Source organism: Mytilus trossulus, chromosome 14, assembly GCF_036588685.1.
Source record: "Mytilus trossulus isolate FHL-02 chromosome 14, PNRI_Mtr1.1.1.hap1, whole genome shotgun sequence".
NCBI classification, from domain to species: domain Eukaryota; kingdom Metazoa; phylum Mollusca; class Bivalvia; order Mytilida; family Mytilidae; genus Mytilus; species Mytilus trossulus.
Genome location: NC_086386.1, coordinates 51644440 through 51663223, shown reverse-complemented (window position 1 = coordinate 51663223; position 18784 = coordinate 51644440). Strand labels below are relative to the sequence as shown.

The following is an 18784-nucleotide window of genomic DNA, read 5'->3' as shown; positions in this document are numbered from 1 at the left end:
TGCATAGAAACCTATAACAGGACCCATATATGGAAAAATTGTACACAATTATAAAAACTTAAAAATAGTTATTTAAGGTGGTACCTAACACTTTAACTAGAATTAATTTGCCTCTTTTAATTTTCTTAAAATTTTGACAAAGTATTTACTTTGACCCTTTGACAAAAATATAAAAATTTCAAAAAATTTGAACTAACTGTTTAATCAGAAAAATTACACTGGTTATATAGCAGTTTGACAAACAGTTATTTTGATCATTGAGGAGCTTAATATTCCCTTATGAACACTACGTCATTAAAACGTCTGCTGATTTTACAGAGTTATCTCCCTGTAGTGTTAGGTACCACCTTAATGTCAATTAAAAATCTTTCTATTGCTAAAACATTAAAACTTATGTCTCTTTTTTTTTTAGTAGTAAAGCCTCTAAAGGATAACAAGATATTTATAGTCTTGGTCATCCCAATCATTATCCTGACTATCATTATTTTAACTTATAAATATTATCAAAAGAAGAAACAAGATAATATTGCAAGTACTTATTTGACGTCAAATGTAAACACGGATATTGTGAAACAAACTGTTGCTACGCATACATATGATGTACATGAAGAGCCCCACTTGTATGACGATATATCTGACGAAGTACACGGAAGAGATACATGTATGGAAGTTGAAGAAATTATCAATCAGGAAACCGAAACTATTAGTGTTTCTATCCACTATAATGATACATGTGGTTCATCTATTGAAGAGAACGAACCAGAGACTAAAAGTTTACGAAACGAAACTGATCACGATCATGGGATAGATTCAAAAAGCGAGAACAGTGATAGAGGTTGTGGGTGTTTAAATAATTAAGAAGCAATAAGTTCTGACAACATCGAAGCACACAAATACCTATCATTAGAATCAATTGAAACATCAGATTGTTAAAATATGTCAAACCCTATAACTCAAGACAATAAACAAAATTTTCTAAACTATTGAACTGCAAAATTAGATATAAAAAATGTGACTTAAATGATGTAAATGTCTTTGTTGTATAGATAAACTACTACGTACACTAGTCTTAATCAGTTACTGATGTCACATATACTAGTTTGATAAATGCATTTGTTTGTGTGACTTCAGTTGTAGAGCAAACTATTTTCTTAAATGACGACCTCACAGTATTAATATAAACGGCAGGTAAAACATACGCTTGTATTCCTACTGAAATAAACTATTGCCAGGTTTGTAACGAGCAACACGACAGGTGCCACATGTGAAGCAGGATCTACTCACTCTTCTGGTGCACCTGATATCACCAAAGTATTTAGTGGGGTCGTGTTGTTTAGTCTTCAGTTTTCTATGTTGTGTCTGTAATATTATTTGTTTGTTTGTCTTTTACCGTTTTAGCAATGGCATTGTCAGTTTATTTTCAATCTTTGAGTATCACTCTATATCTGTTATCGTTCGTCCCACCTCATGAAAAGGGTTAAATGGAATGCAACACCCGATAACAGATACGTAAAGCAAACTTATTAATTTCTATCATTATCATGTGTCCTTTGATGACTAGTAAAGTAAAATGATAATGAATTAATATTCACTTGATTTCCTTCTACTAAGAGATAGAAAGGTGTAGATTTGTCCACTGAAGACATACATATTTCATAGGGAGCATCCACTCGTGTTTCTTTTTTTTCTAAAACAGAGAAATTATCATTTTAGGAATGGGGTTTTTTAGTTATGACATGATATTTTTTTTTATTTTTTTTTAAATTTCATGGAATGCTATGACACTAAGATAGAACCTAATCTTTATGTTCAATTATAGTACATTTTGTATCTAATACAATTTGTTTTTTTTTATTTTATATTTTACGAATAAAAGAACTCGCTGTTTACAGTCATCCTTACATAATAACACTGACAGCAGGAGATATATTTGGTTCAAGGGATCGAACCTTTATGAAATGTGTCTGCTTTTATATGAATATATAAAAAAGAAGATGTGGTATGATTGCCAATGAGACAACTCTCCACAAGAGACTAAGATGACACAGACATTATTAACTATAGTTTACCATACGGGCTTCAACTATGAGCAAAGCCTCTTCCGCGTAGTCAGCCATAATAGGCCCCGAAATGACAATGTAAAATGATACAAACGAGAAAACTAGCAGCCATATTAATTAAAAAAAAATGAATTACAGGCTCCTGACTTAGACAAGCATATACAAACATACATACTGTGGCGGGTTAAACTTGTTAACGGGATCCCAACCCTCCCCTAACCCAGGATAGTGATACATGTATAACAGTTCAACATAAGAACGAACTTTAAAAATCATTTGAAAAAGTTCTTTCAAATTTCGAAAAGATAAAAATCACACTAAACAGGGGTCTTTGTGGGTAAAATCGTTACAGTATCCCCCCTCTCTTATTTAAATTCCATAAAATTCCATGATTCCGTTTGAATTTAGCGCTTCCAGTGTTTATGATATCAATGAAGAAACGTCGTGTGGATGCTCGATGCTAAAATATGATTCCGGTTCAGAGGATTAATGCATTGCAGCAAAACAGGCGAATCATTCATTTTGAGTGACTATAGTACATGTATCATAACAGGACGTCAACTCAAAATAAATCGGATAACATATTGTTTCCTTAATCAAAAACATCATGTCAACAATTATTTATTTCAAACTGAAGCTAATTATTCAGAAAGTTATTGACAGAATTTGTATTTCACAACTGATAAAGTAAAGACGATTAGCTTTTAACAAGATCCTAGTAACTGCAAGTAATCCAAAATCGTACTTTCGTGTTATTGTGACCTGTTCATACACATTACCTTAGCTGTATTTTGGCAAAACTTTTAGGATTTTTGGTCCTCAAATCTCTTCAACTTCGACTATATTTGTCCTTTTATAACATTTTTGATTCGAGCGTCACTGATGAGTCTTATGTAAACGAAACGCATGTCTGGCGTAAATATTAAATTGTATTCCTGGTATCGACGATGATTTTATTAGTAGTGCTTTTTTGTTATTCATTGCTTACTTATTGAGTTTTACATCTCGTCTCTCTTTATTTCATACATTTACAGTAGATATTTTTGAAAATGTTTTGTCAGACTATTATTTTTCACTTCTGTTTACGTACTATGAACAACACAATAATTTGTTTTGTAAAAAACTATTGTGTACCTTACAACAAAATTATTTTAATTTAACTGTATACATTATTTTATTTGCCGTTTTTTTCAAGGTCATGACTGTCTTTATGATATTGTTTAACATCCCACCCCTTATTCTATTGATTTTATATCTACATTTGGGCATATATTAACTATAATCGTCCAGTGTATGTCCACATGTTTGTGTTAATATGTCTTTTGATTGAATTGAATCATTTCAATTGATATTTTATATTTCGTCTGTCTATGCTATGATGTAACACTTTTGTTTCAGGTAAAGGGTGAATACTTGTTTCTATAAGAAAAGAAAAAGTTTAAACCCGCAACATTTGCTTGTACATTTTTTCTTAGTCAGGAACCTGGTGTTTACCGGTTGTCGTTTGTTGATCTGGTTCGATAAGTGTTTTATGTTTCTTTTCTAAAAGAGATTAGACTGCAGTTTTTTCTGATTGAATGGTTTTATACTACTCATTTTTGGACCCTTGATAGCTTGCTGTTCGTGATATTCGATGTGAGCCAATGCTCCGTGTTAAACACTGTTCTCTGACCTATTATAGTTTACTTTTATAAATTGTGACTTGGATGAACAGTTGTCTCTATGGCACTCATACCTCATTTTCTAATAGCTATTCCCTTTTGTACTTCTTTTTTGGTTAAAGATTTATTAAGTTATAAGGAAGTGTTGTGTAGAATCTATTATTTAATTTACAACTATATATTTTACATATCATATTTTGTTTTCCCTTTTGAATCTTACGCCTCCTATGTACAACATATATTTCGCTTTCGGGGATTTAACAATTGTTCGCAAACTTTTCCTTAGACATATAAATGTAAAAACATCTAAAATTAAGGCAAAGCAAGTGCAATCGAACGTTTTGCTTTGATATAATAGTGCATAACTTAATAGTCAAATACGTGCACTTCTTTCACTTTTGTATCGTGTTTGTCTCTTCATATTTCCGCAAAAAGTTTGATTATATCTTTATTTCCATGCCGTTTAGCAATTTTCATTGGCGTGTCATTATTTTTTGAAGGTCTATTTACGTTTGCACCATATTTCAACAAGGTATCTACTAAATATGTGTGTTCTTTTTCACATGCAATATGAAGTGGTGTAAACCCATTTTTGCTTTCTTCAATATGAATATCGTAAATTGTATGTTCCTGTAAGAGGAATTTAACTGTTTCCAAACGATTCATTTCGCAGGCCACATACAATGCTGTCCTTCCAATAGCGTCAATTTTTTTCGCTTTGGCCTTCTCCTTTGCCAGCAGTTTTACTACTTCAGTATGACCTCTTATAGATGCCAGATGTAGTGGGGTGAATCCAAGTTTATCTCTCTTGTTTATGTGTGCAGCGTGTTTTATTAACAGATCTACCATATGTAGGTCACCATTGTTACAAGCCATATGAATCGCACTACGACTGTCACATATGTCACTGTCTCGAAGATGCACATCCGCTTTTTGTTGCAAAAGAATTTCAGCAATGTGCTGATGTCTATGCAATACAGCCAAATGAAGAGCTGTTTTCCCGTCTGAGTCTTGTTTATTGATATTTGGCATGTCATTTTGCACAAAATATGCTAATAAATCAGTGTAACCCGATGATGACACTTGATGCATAACAGTCGATTTGTCTTTTGCATCAACAATATTTTTTGCCTTTAAATGTTTTTCAAAGTGTGGAATCATTTCCTTTCGAAAATTAGCTGAGCACATTTGCTTATTTGCAAATACAGTCGATATATATCTATGATTTATGTCGCGTATTAGGCGAGTGAAATATTCATTGTACAAATCTGGAGTAACATTTATCATCAAACTGTCAACATGTTCTATTAAATCAGCTAACTGTATTCTTGTCTTCACAAAATCAATAGATCCATGTTTTAAAATACTCTGTATAAAATGGTGACCTATGCAATCAACCATCATGTTAAACATATATTTATGCATAAATGTAAAGTAATGTTAACACTTTTTAACGAATGTACCATCTAATGATTTCAGGAAAGATAACAATAAGCCTTTAGATGGAGTTTGCAAAACTCCTGACTCTCTAACTATATCGCTAAGTATGACGTCAGTATTAACGTTATGTTCATCTAGTACATTTTCTTCGACAACATTGTCTAAAACAACTAGCAGAGCTAACACTAAGTAGGTCTCATGTGATTTCAGTTTAATAGTGTTGACTTCGTAAGCTATATAACTGGAAGGATATGTAAAAAAGTTTCCATTTTCTTTACAAGCTGCAAAAATTATGCAAAGAGATGGAAAAAAGCTGTATAACATGAACACCTTATCTTTCAGTTCACTAATGATTCCAGTTCTAATGTAAGACTCGCCTATCTCCCTTCTTTCATCAACTGATAACCGAAGTTCATCTAAGAGAAAATCACAATGTTCAAAGGAGATATTCTCCAAAGCTAGTTGATTCTGCACCAAATGATATATCTGCGATCTACAGGTCATTATTATTTTTGTGTTAGCATGGTTATCAAAAACTGTTTTTAAAGAGGAACAAATACGCCTGAAATCTGTGTCACAGCAATATCTCCCAAAAAACGTCATCAATTATAAACACTTGCTTCATACTTGACAAGGCATACTTATGTAGATCACAAGCATTTACTTCAATTACCATGCATTTTTGGGTTTTCTCTAAAACAAAGGCCACACAATATGCATTTGCCGTTTTACCAACGCCTGGAGGCCCACTTATTAATAAACAGTTGTTGTTCTGAATTATCTCCAAAATTACTTTTGTGGCTCTTTTACTGACAAACTTTTCCGTTTTCTCTTTCCAATTTAGTTTTTCCTTATTTAGGATATCTGTAAATAAAACAAAATGGTACAACAAAATACATACACCTGCTTTTGTTTTACATTTTTTTCTATTTTGTCTGTTCGTTGTGTTCACGCATCGTTGTCAATATAATGGAATTTGATGCGACTGTCATACACATAACATCAATCTACCATTGTCTACATAAGAAAATGTCTGTACAAAGTCAGTTATATGACAGTTGTTATCAATATTTTGATGTGTTGGAGCATTTGATTAGATAAGTTCATTTCAGAATTGTCCTAGGTGTTCAGTGTGGTTATGATTTAACTCTTTGCTAGATTTTAATATCTATCAATAAACAAACCAAAGATCCCAGGATAAAGAGCTTTTACGCCAGACGCAGGTTTCATTATCTTTAGAAAAGTCATTAATGAAACGCGAATAAAAAAGTTTAAAAGGCAAAATTAACCACGAAATAATTTGAAGCGCATTGATTCCTTGTTAATTCAAAAGGTTTTGCCAAATACAGCTCATATCAACTTATCATTATCATCATGTCAATTCCGTCATTTTTAATTTAATAAACAGAGGCCTGTGTTACACCGAGAACAGTGATTAAATTTAATGCTCGACATTTTTTCTTTTCATGAATAATTGATTGGTTGATATCAAATACAGTGGTCAATATGTAATGCATATTCCGGACTAAACAAATTGCTAATAAAATAGTAGTTGGTTACTGTAATAATAGCCTTCCAGAATGATAATCGGTCCAATTAAGACTGCATCTGCAAAATGAGGGTTTATTGTAAAGGGATAGAAATCGAACCTTCAAACAAGGCTCCTATCGACCTCCTAAATAGTTGTTGCAATAGTTCTTAACCTGCAGAGATCGTCTTTTTCTACAAGAGGCATCGGAATAAATGTCCCCATCCTTAGACGTTATTTAATATACGATACATTTTGTGGTGCATATACCATAGCACGAAACATATCTTTAAGTCACATGTCCCCCCAAAATATCGATAAATACATATTTGTCATTTTGTAATCAAAAGAACAATATCTAATAGCATTTAATTTCAGGATAGGTACCTTTTTTTTACTGCTATTTTTTAAAACCAAGAAGGGATTGATATAATGTTGAGACAAGAGCATCGGATCTGCGAATAAAAATAAAGGCAACAGTAGTATACTCATAAATCGATTGAAAAAAAATAAGTTACAAACCAAAACAAATATAAGAGGAGAACAACCACACAATAGAAAAACAGCATTAAACAATGTAACACAGACAGAAACGAACGTTAATATAACATTGGCCATTTTGCTGACTTGGTACAGGACACACACAAGACTAACCAGTGACGCTCGAAAAAGTTCGAAAGCCAAAACAAGTACTAAGTTCAAGAGGACCAGAAGTTCCAAAACGTTGTGCACAATACAGCGAGGATTTTCTAAGATCATCCTTATTATTTAGAATAATTTATAATTTTGCAAACAGTAAAGATATACATGACAAAACTAATGTGGTGAATAACTACAGAATAAACGGATACATCACATAAAACAACTTAATCCAGAACATAAAAATACACACCCGAGTTGGCCAAAGCCTTAACCATTGTAAACGTACAAAGTGACGTCACATTTGAAAAATAAATCGTTCAATCTATTGTGTGAATCGAGGAGATATTCGCGTGTCTTTTGTAGATGAACTACAATTGGATCAAATCAGATAAAATTGTTAATATACTAACTGTTCATAATTTCTTTGTTGAACCATGAATCGTCGTCATCAATGCCTGTAAAATATCATTCATTTCAAGATTAAAGTAGGCGTTCAATTTCGGTTGAAAAAATATAAACATTTAAGTTTAAAGAGAAGTTTAATGTGTGCGAAGACAGAAACTAGCAAACCCAATGTGATATGATTTCTTGATATATCAATCTTTTAATATACGTATGTTTTATTTCCTGAGAAAAAAAAAATGTTATACATGTCATTACTTATCTATTCTTTTATTTGATATGGTCAATATGTTATGAACAGCTTCTAAATAAAAGTGAACGATTACTTTTAACATGTAACGTTCAATTGCAGCCATTCAATTATTTTTAGGACTTATCAACTGCCGCAAATTCAGTACTGTTTATACTATTTCTTCAGTCTCGTTAGTACATTGTCAAACTATCATATAAAAGTAAAATGTGATACATTTGCCAAGGAAATTACTCCTCACAAGGGACCAAATAATACAAAAATTAACAACTTAAGGTTACGCATAACAAGCATTTAATAATATTTAGTGTTCGTGCTAATATTTTCAATTTCAGGTAAGTGACTTACTCTGGTGTTGAGGGCAGTATGCTACCAGCAGAAAGATGAGCATACCTGTGAATACAAACAAATTCGTTTAAAAGCCAAAAACAAATAAAATATATTTGTAGAAATAAAGACTGAGTGTAAAAGACGGATTCACGGTGTCTGGCGCAGAAACGAAATTTCAATCCTGGTATCTATGATGAGATTTTTTAGTATAATTGTGTAACTGTGATCCTTCATCTTAGGTAGCACTAGTACTCCAGAGTTAGGTGTGCATTTTGGCCCCTGTGGATTATTAAAATATGAGAGCTAGTGTGAAATAAAATTCATTTTTGGATAGCTGAGTACTAAAATAGCCTTCGTATTGGGTTTATATGAACATCAATATTATGTAATGCATGTAATATAGGCTGTTTTCTGTATGACAGTCCGTATTTGCATGCCCATACCATACATTGGTCCGGCAATTATTGTAATGTTTTTTTTTCCAACTTTTTGTCGCACGAACTTTGTGATTAGATTTTACGAAAACATGAGGCGAAAGACACCCATGTTTTATTTGATCACAAGGAAGATCTATGCGAACAGTTTCTAAAAAGATATCACTCAAAGGCATTGACATTCTAGTTTGGTCCAAATGTTGGGGGATATGTGACATGTTTACACCCCTTTTTGCAATATTTTATTGTAAATAAATGCAGAATGTTGGCATCGATACACATAAAAGGAATTATTTTTCATCCTTTTAACTTTGAAAAATGAAATCTATGGAAGATATCGGTTTATGCACATATACAACACAAACAGTAAAGTTATTGTATTAGAAATCCAGGAATAGGAGATGGGTAAACATTTTGTGGCTCATTTTCAATTTTATTTTCTAACTGTGGAGTGCTACCTTAACTTTAAAATCTTCCATACATGTTTTTTTTTATCGGATTTGGCACACTATTGATGTTGTGCAATGCTTTTCATTTTATCATGCTAACAATGGGTTCAATCTTTATCAGGCCTTTTTTTGTCGAAGTTTTGTAGGTTTATTTCAGCATATATATGCATTTATGAGATCTGTACCTATTGAACTCACAACAGTTACACTGAAAACAGTCGAACAGGTTCAAGCACAATATAATGGAATTGCAGTTTGATTTCAGGTTTTGTGGCGTATTGGAGATCTTACAAATATTTGAGACAAAGCACTACAATAAAAGAACTGTCAAGTAAATGCACTAGATTTTTAATTTTTTTTTACGATTTCGTTATACCCAATTTTGTTTCAATTCTGTCACACACAACCTGTATACCAGGAATAAGCAACATGACTCATGTAGTTAAAACTATTGCCTCTATGTGTTTGTTATATTTGGACTTTTAACACTCGTGATGCATAGCTTTATATCTTTCATAAAACATATTTGTTAATTGAAATGATAATTCTTGTTTATGCTATGTTGTAGCTTAGAGTTTTTGTTATAAAATATTTGAAAATATCTGAATCTGAATGTATATGTTGTGGTCAAATATAAGTGATATACATACCAATACAAAAAGCCAAACAAAATATAATGGCGAATACGACGTAGATTCGACCTAAAATATAGACAAAATTATGTGTAATAAATGCAAAACAGATTACTAAAATATCATTAAAACAAACAGAAAACAATTGAAAAACAGACGAATAATAGTGCAGATACATATCAGATTAGAAGAATCAAGTTCTAAGTTCCAAAAAAAAAAATGAGAATGGAAATGGGGAATGGGTCAAAGAGACAACAACCCGACCATAGAAAAACAACAACACAAAGTCACCAACAAGTCTTCAATGTAGCGTAACATTCCCGCACCTGGATGCGTTCTTCAGCTGGCCCTAAACAAATATATACTAGTTCAGTGATAATGAACGCCATACTAATTTCAAAATTGTACACAAGAAACTTAAATTAAAATAGTATACATTGAACTGAATACATGTTACGTTTCATTTCGTATCATTGAGCATAAGCACTAGTTACAGTCGATGTCTACACAATATTAAAGTAAAATGTTAAAGGTAGAAAACGATATTTAAAAAATAATAGTTCTGCTAAACATCAAACACATTAAAAACCACAAAAAAACAACGTCAACCACGTGACTGGTATTGAAGGGCAAAAATAACTATGAAATATTCGTGCTGATATATTGAGAACAAGCCAATGTCATTGTAAAACTCAAAAAGCGTTAAGGCGTGAACATGTCCACAATGGTTCACATAACGAAAAAAAGAAAATTATATTATACTCGTTGTGGTATTGAAGTAAAAACAAACCTGGTATTACTTTAGTATGGTAAACAAAGTTTGAAAAAGATAGAACGGGATTGTGGCTACGTTGTTTGGATCATGTAATTCGTCCCTTGTTAAACAAACAGTCCTTTTCTGTCAACCTGCTTGTGATGACATTCATAAACTTTTCGAACTATCAATTTTATTACTTCTTCACATGGAAATTTTAATTCAATAACTTTATTTCAAGCAGCAATTTTCAATAAAATAGTAAAATCATGCAAGGAAATTCAAGCTCTGTACCTCAGAAACTATTGTTATTTTAAAGCATCCTTTAATGAATAAATATCGCCGTGTATTTATTTATACAATATTTCGACCCTCACGAATACAAATTACATAATCATCTTTTCGTATTGTGTTTAATTTGAAAACAGATGAGAAAAACAGATCATTAAAAGTCCTATGTTTTGGAGTTTTGCCATTGTCCTTAAAACTATTCAAGGTATACTAGATTTGAACTAAGGCTCACTTATAATCGTTTTTTTTTTTAAATAACTGTCTTTGTTGTCAATAATTGTCATGTTACAATTTTCAGGTAGATGAGTGATGTTAGTCCATTGGATCTTTTAGTTTTATAATTCATTACATAATGATTTATCTACCTGTATTTGTAGCACCGGACTCATCTATGGTAACCGTTTGAATTAGATCTTTAATTATTCTACAATTTTAAAGAATAGTATGAATAATCAACTAAACAGTACTACCAGTAGTCAAGATGAACGTAGCTCAAATTGAAAGATTTTGCAACCCAAAATATAACTTGTTATGTTATTGATATATCTAGCTTAAATTTAAATATATGAAAGCTAGCAATTTGCTAAAATCATTCTAATTTTAATATAAGAGTTATAAAAATATTCAACATCGACTTTGAAATAAAGAGAATCAACATCAAAGTGGAGCCATTTGGATCACCCCCAGTTTACTGTTCACTTCACATTGTAAATGTATGTGTATAAGGTAGACAAATATAACAAAACTACTGAACTCTGAGGGAATTTCAAAACGAAAATTTCCTAATCAAATGGCAAAAGGAAAAGCTCAAACATATCAAACGAATGGACAACAATTGTAATTTTTCTAAATTACTTCAGCCATTTTTTACGTAGAATTTTTTTTTTATTGTTATTAAATTCAATACCGTCGTTATTGTTTTAAGCATCGTTTTTATTTTATTTTGATGGCTTCTTTGTATATGTAGCATCCCTTCTCTGTTAATTCTCAATTAAAAAAGCAACTCTTGTCCAATTTCTTTTTTAAACACAGCATATTTCAATGAGTGTCATTCCATGCCCTTTTTTTAGACTTAAAAGAATAAAGAATGCAAAGATTTCATGGCAAATATAACTTACTCTGTGTTGTCTTTCAATCGACATTCAAATGATGAGTTCCATTGCGTTGTAGGCGGAACACAATCATAATCTATGAAATAAAATGTGCAAAATATACGGTAAATCATTCGTGACGTTATTTTTTCGACCTTTGACAGTTATAATATCAAAAATCGTTTTACAAAATTGCAAAGAAATGCAAATACAAAGTTAAGGTGTTTTTTTTACAGAAGTATTAATATGTAATTCCTTATATGTAGACTTATTTTGAATTAACACTGTTTTAAAAAAAAAATAATTAAAGAAATGTATATTACTTGGACTATCATCTACTTTAAAGTATTACTATTCAAAGAAGAGCCTTCATTATGTACATGTAATTCATATTTTTTTTTAATTTGTTTGAAAGCAAACATCATCTTAACATAATCAAAACAAGAAATACATTGGTTTTATCTAAAACAAAAATGATGTGAAGTTGTTAAACTATTAGTATAATGGAACGTGTATAAAACTCAATCATGAATCAACTTCATCTAAACAACCCCAAAACAAAACAAAAACTACACTTCTACAGCATATCATAAAAAGTAGTATGCAGTAAATTAAAATGATATTCAGTCATGATAACAAGATATGATCACTCTACTAATTACAAATGTATGTGAAAACTAATGATTAATGGCAAGTAAAAATAAATAAAAATAAAATAAGCATTACTTTTTTGGAAAGCATCTGAAATATATTTTCAAATCAGTTTGATATAAAAATAACTTACAAAAATGAAACGTTTTAACTTTTCTTATTCCTTATTTGATATCATAGCAATGTAATTTGTTATAACATCTTTAATTGCATTATTCATGTTATTGTCAGTTATTGCTGTTTCTCATAATTGATTTTTGTTTATTGCTTTTCAAGAGCTACTCTTGTCTATTTTTGTTGAACAAATTTCCAAGGTCTTTTTTCTACTTATGAATTTGGTCGCTGGTTCTCGCATGAGGAATTGTTTATGCGGGGACTTTTTATGGATTTTTGCTCACTGTTGAAGGTTGTGTAATTGCCTGTTATTGCTAACATTCGCCTAGTTTGAATTATGGTGGGCAGTTACTTAAATAAAAATAAACTAGCCCATCATAAAAATTGGACAGTCATAGGAACAATGACCCTTACCTGGAGTAAGAATTCCTCCAACAGAACATTTCCGAAAGTAACATGTACAATCTTCCTTCTCCGGCGAACACATACATGGATTTCTTGGTTTAATGACGAAATCATAGCCATTTGCATAATCACATCTACATGCCGTGTCTTCAGTACTTGTACCTTTGTTGTACATAAGTTGTCCAATACCATGACATTTCGAAGTTTTGAACACACATTTAGAATTCTCATTTGTCCAAAATCTAAACGGTTGATACCTATTGCTGTCACATGGAACTCCTTGTAATGTCCCGACAATTATAAACTTGTATCCTAATAAGAATATAATGATTTGGATATGAACATTGAATACATAGAATCACATTTAAAATAAGAGGCACCAAGGAGCCATTGATGCTAACCTGATATTATTTTTTTACAATTGATACATGAAATAACGCAAACGTTATACTTTTCTGTTTATATGAGATTTTCAGATATAATCCATAAACTGCGTTTATCCACTATGTTTTTTTAGCAATGTTTCCCATGTTGGTTGGCAGGCAGGGTCATTGGATATCTTTTTTTTTCAAACTAGACACCCTAATACTTAGTGTGACCAGGTGTGGTTAAATTTAGACCAGTAGTTTCAGAGGAGAATACTTTTGTAAAAGTTATCGACGACAGACGGCGACGGACAACGGACAAGTGATGAGAAAAGCTTACTTTGCCGTTTGACAAAACAAAATGAAATACAAGAAAAGTATATGTTTTTTTTTATAAATAGTGTTGCTATTGTCATGAACATAGAATTCAGTGAACGTTGCATGTTCTAACTAGATGATAACATTTAAAACAAACGAACTTAATTATACTGTAAACGTCATTAATTGTGCTTCCTTTTACAATTTAACACATAGGATAGCCTTTTGTTTTAACTTACCAGGTATTTCAAACTCAGGCTTATTTCCACATGACTCTCTATTGTGCTTCGTGTTGTCATCGTACAAACAAAGATAACTCTCACTTCTATTGCAATACATAGTTGCTCTTATATTACGTTGTATATCGCTTGGGCAGTATAATTTATATGACATTGATTCCCGCAATACAGTAATCTGCAGTTAATAACAAAGTATCATTGTCATACGTAATACTTGTACCTCCTAATTTAATAGGAGAATATAATAATTATGCTTAATGAGAAAAAAATAAAACTTGATATATATTTGTTTATTTCATTTTCAATTGATGACAATTTTTGCATGCATATAACGATGAGAACAAATAAGCCATTCAATAAATGTATATGCTCTGCAGGAGCGTTTGAATTGCTACTGGCAAATTATAGTATGTTGCATAGGTGCATGTCTTATTCCTATCAACAGGTTACATACATATGTAGTTACCCAGTAATGCCTTCAGCATGTTGTTGATTTCGATAGGTTATTTCTTTATCTTATTCAAAAATAAATCAGCTTAATATCATCATTCATATTTATGTTACCTAATAGTTATCAAAGGTACCATAATTTAGTACGCCATACGCGCGTTTCGTCTACATAAGACAGTGACGCTCATATCAAAATAGTTATAAAGCCAAACAAACAAAAGTTGAAGAGCATTGAGGATCCAAAATTCCAAAAAGTTGTGCCAAATACGGCTAAGGTAATCTATGCCTGGGATAAGAAAATCCATAGTTTTTCGAAAAATTCAAAGTTTAATAAACAGGAAATTTATAAAAATGAACACATAATTAATATTCATGTCAACTCCGAAGTGCTGACTACTGGGCTGGTGATACCCTCGGGGACGAAATGTCCACCAGCAGAGGCATCAACCTAAATATGTTGACTGGCCAACTTTTATGTGTGTATGTTTATTTAAATACAGTGAGTATGTGATATAATTCTTAAACTTAATTATTTTCATGTTTTGTGATGTATCATCCTTAGACACTATCTTCGAGAAATTGACGCTTAAAGTTTCGTTTAGTGATTTTGTCTCATTATTGCACAAATATACAAACTATAAACCCACATGTTCTTAAACATAACCTATGACGTATACATAATATATATGGATTAAAAATTTCAAAAGTTATAACTAGAAAACATATAGACATACCAACAGAACTGTCTGCAAAAGTCTAGAAGTCATGCTGGAAGAAAAGAGATGTACATATTTTTGAAAAAAACATTGATTGAGAAAACAATTATTCACATTTTGATTTCAATCTTTACGTTGATATCATCGCGATGTGTGTTCCACATTCTCTCTTAATTCGTTAATAGAAACTTGTTAATGATTGCAACACGTAAAGACTTTGTTTCGACATTTCAGATGACTTAAGACAGAAGGTCATGCAAATAACTTTCAAGATCGTGATCATTCTTTATGTTTTTATTTCTTACGATGTGCAATGAATTAACTGTCCAAAATACCAATCACGTATTATTTTGTTGTGCTGTTTTTAATGAACGAGACTACCATTTTACCTTCGTAATGATGATAAAAAACAGACTGTACAGAACATATAAAAGCCGTATCTATTCAAGTTGCAATACAAATCAAGTAATATTTTGGATGCGTGAACATGTATGTTAAATTTAGAAAGAAAATGGGGAATGTGTCAAAGCGACAACAACACAACCATTGAGCAGACAGCAGCCGAGGGCCATCAATTGGTCCTCAATATAGCAATTCCAGCACCCGTAGATGTCATTCAGCTGGCCCCTCAAAATATGTATACTAGTACAGTGATAATAGACGTCATACTTAACTCCGAATTATACACAAAAAACTAAAATTAAAAATCATACAAGACTAACAAAGGCCAGAGGCTCCTGACTTGGGCATATGTTGGGACAGGCGTAAAATTGTGGCGGGGTTAAACATGTTGATGATATCTCAACCCTCCCCTTTACCTATAGCCAATGTAAACGCACAACAATACGCACATTAAAATGTATTTAATTTTAAAGAGAGTCTGTGTCTTTTATTTTCACATTTATTTAACCAGCATGTTTATGTTTTTCTTTGTTGTTTTATTATTTGATTAATAATAGTTTAATACATAAAATGTATATCGGAAATTTCTCGAAAACATCAATTCAATACTTCACACAATTCCCATCACATATACGCTGTCGGCTCGTACAACCAATTATGACTTTAAATAAAATACATTAACAGACAGAGAGACAACAGCCAACGACACAAATACCATTATGTATATTCTGTGATTTGTCGCAAGTATTTAATGTATGTATATGAAATCTAGCCTTCTTCAATAGTTTCATTTTGATGAGTCAGTTTAATTTATGACAGTTTTTGAATTGAATAGACCGGCATACCAAATTATTAAGCTTGATATATACATGATGAGGTTTTCTTATGTGAGGGGATAATACGAATTTACTTAAAAAGATTTCAGAGTAGGGCTTATAATCAAAGTGTGGCTATATAATGTATATATATTCATCGTCTTAACCTCTAAATGAAATATGAATATGTGTTCATCGATTTCTTCTTGAATTTGTCGTACGTTATTTGAAAGTATTTCATTTACATTACTTAAATAAGTCGGTGTAGAAAATATTGCTTTTAAAACATATAGTATATTCATATAAGGGAATATTTATTACAAGAAGTATTTATTGCTAGATTTGCATTGTTTTTCTGGAACGAAAGTGCATGAGTTCCGAAAAAAAAGTCTTAATTTCACTGATTTCAATTCTCATAAAAAAACTTTTGAAACGAACAGAGATTCGTGAGTTTGAGTATGTTCAACAATGAATATTCGTTTGATCTTGATGCAACGACACTATATATTATGTTGTTGTTTACATATGACCTGTAAACAATAACGAAGGTTTGTATATAGTCTAGCGCAAAACGTATACAGTAACTTAAAACGTATCACTTAAAATGTAGTATGTAATGAAAAATATAGAATATTGTGAAAGTGTTAAAAGATATCGATTTAAAAACTGACAAGATTGCCGTTTCACCTATCTGCACTTAGTTGAACACAATGATACGTCAAATGATTAAGTTCAATCAATTACATTTAAATATTTACAACAAGATAGTATCTGTTTGAATTATATAAGTCTATTATTAGATAGGTGTAAACTATATAAATATGTGTATATATGGATGTGTAAATATATTTAGTAACAATCCCCTTTAACATAATAGATAGACATGATAGCGCCATACCTTTATCTTCTTCCCGCTTATGAATATTCTAACGTTTAAATTACAGGTAAAAGGTAGGCTACACTTTTTAAAGGTCATGTATGTGTGTGCATACCAACATTTTTTGTCGAAAAGTCGGTTAGATAACGTATAGGTTGTCGATTTAAAAAGTAACATATTTAAGGTCGCCCTTAAACATTTCAAGATATTAAGATTAATAACTGGTCAATTATTTCAGAAGGTCCTTGTATATTAAGATATCCTCCATTCTGGTGGAACTTCATAATTATATAGTTCAAGACCACAACAATTCCTTTAATGTTAAAGGATATCCAGAAACTTAATTGTAGAGGTACTTAAACGATAAGCAACTCAAAAATGTTTTTTATAACTTAGAATAAATTAATTTGGATACTTCCTTATATAAATTTCGTTAAACCAAAATGTGAAAAAATGGAAAATATAGACTTCGTAACAAGTTAGTCCAAGTACACAATTATCGGCATTTTGATTTTCGTTGTCCCGTTTTCCACGAATATAGTCCTAATGTGAATAGTGTGTTTCTTGTCATTTTTTTTTATTACCCTTCCAAATTTATTTTTCCATGTGTTATGCCTAAAATAGCATTTAGGGCGGTAAAATGATACTGCCAACAATTTTCGGTCATGAATTTTAAAGTAAAGTAGTGTTTTTGTCCAGCTGAAAAAGGTTAAAAATAAGCACTTCGGAAGGTGTAAACGTTTTCAAGACTGCCGTCACTCAAAATTGTCCATATGAGGAGTTATAGTCGATAACATGTTGATACAAGAGATTAAACTGGTGCACGCACCAAATTTTCGGGCCGGAAATGTGGATGTTTTTTTGTGTAAATAAAGGTGCATTTCATATATGGACTTTCATCTCATTTTCCCATCAATGAAGTTTTTGTCAAAATGACATATTTTAGGACCCTCGGTTCTCAATATTACAGACCCATCTACTGACAACATATTATATCCCCACGAGTTTTATTTCAAATATGGACTCTAACGCAAAATGTAATCAGTAAGTCGAAATAACCTTATTAATATTATCAGGACCACTTCCCGTTCCAGCTCTCCCTTGACACTATTTATAGTGGGGTCTTGCGAAACGATGATAGTCCATCGGAAGGGGACGATAAATGGTTGAACCGTGTTAAAAGAGATCAACATCTTTTGCACGCAAAGGACACCCTTGTAGATTTGGAAAACAAGAAGGCCAACTCCTTTTTTTGGCAGCATTCGCTTCCGCAAAGTGGAAAGGCATTTATATGATTGAAATAACTTGTTTCCAAATAAACTAAAAATAAATATGTTTACGCTAGATAGATGGACCTTAACTCTACGATGGACAGATGGAACACTAAATCCCTGTCCCAACTTCGTTTGACAAAAGATATTAAAATCTTTAAGGCACACACATTTCAAAATATCCCTTTTAGTAAAGG

At 31.6% G+C, this 18784-nt stretch overlaps 2 protein-coding genes across 2 annotated transcripts in view; both read right to left on the bottom strand.

Moving 5' to 3' along the window:
• LOC134697856 (uncharacterized) overlaps positions 1-17382 on the bottom strand; it is a 109574-nt gene extending 92192 nt beyond the window's left edge. The window contains exon 1 of the mRNA XM_063560144.1: positions 17338-17382. The gene's annotated coding sequence lies outside the window, so the exon portion shown is untranslated. The remainder of the gene's footprint in view (positions 1-17337) is intronic.
• On the bottom strand, positions 3936-4932 carry LOC134695820 (ankyrin-1-like). The gene has a single exon (XM_063557247.1). The coding sequence runs from the start codon at positions 4907-4909 to the stop codon at positions 4139-4141; it is 771 nt and encodes a 256-aa protein (XP_063413317.1). The 5' UTR covers positions 4910-4932; the 3' UTR covers positions 3936-4138.
• Positions 17383-18784: the final 1402 nt, after the last annotated feature.

Excerpts from the sequence above, each read along its gene's own strand:
- LOC134695820 (XM_063557247.1), bottom strand. The coding sequence starts at position 4,909 with ATGTGCTCAGCTAATTTTCGAAAGGAAATGATTCCACACTTTGAAAAA.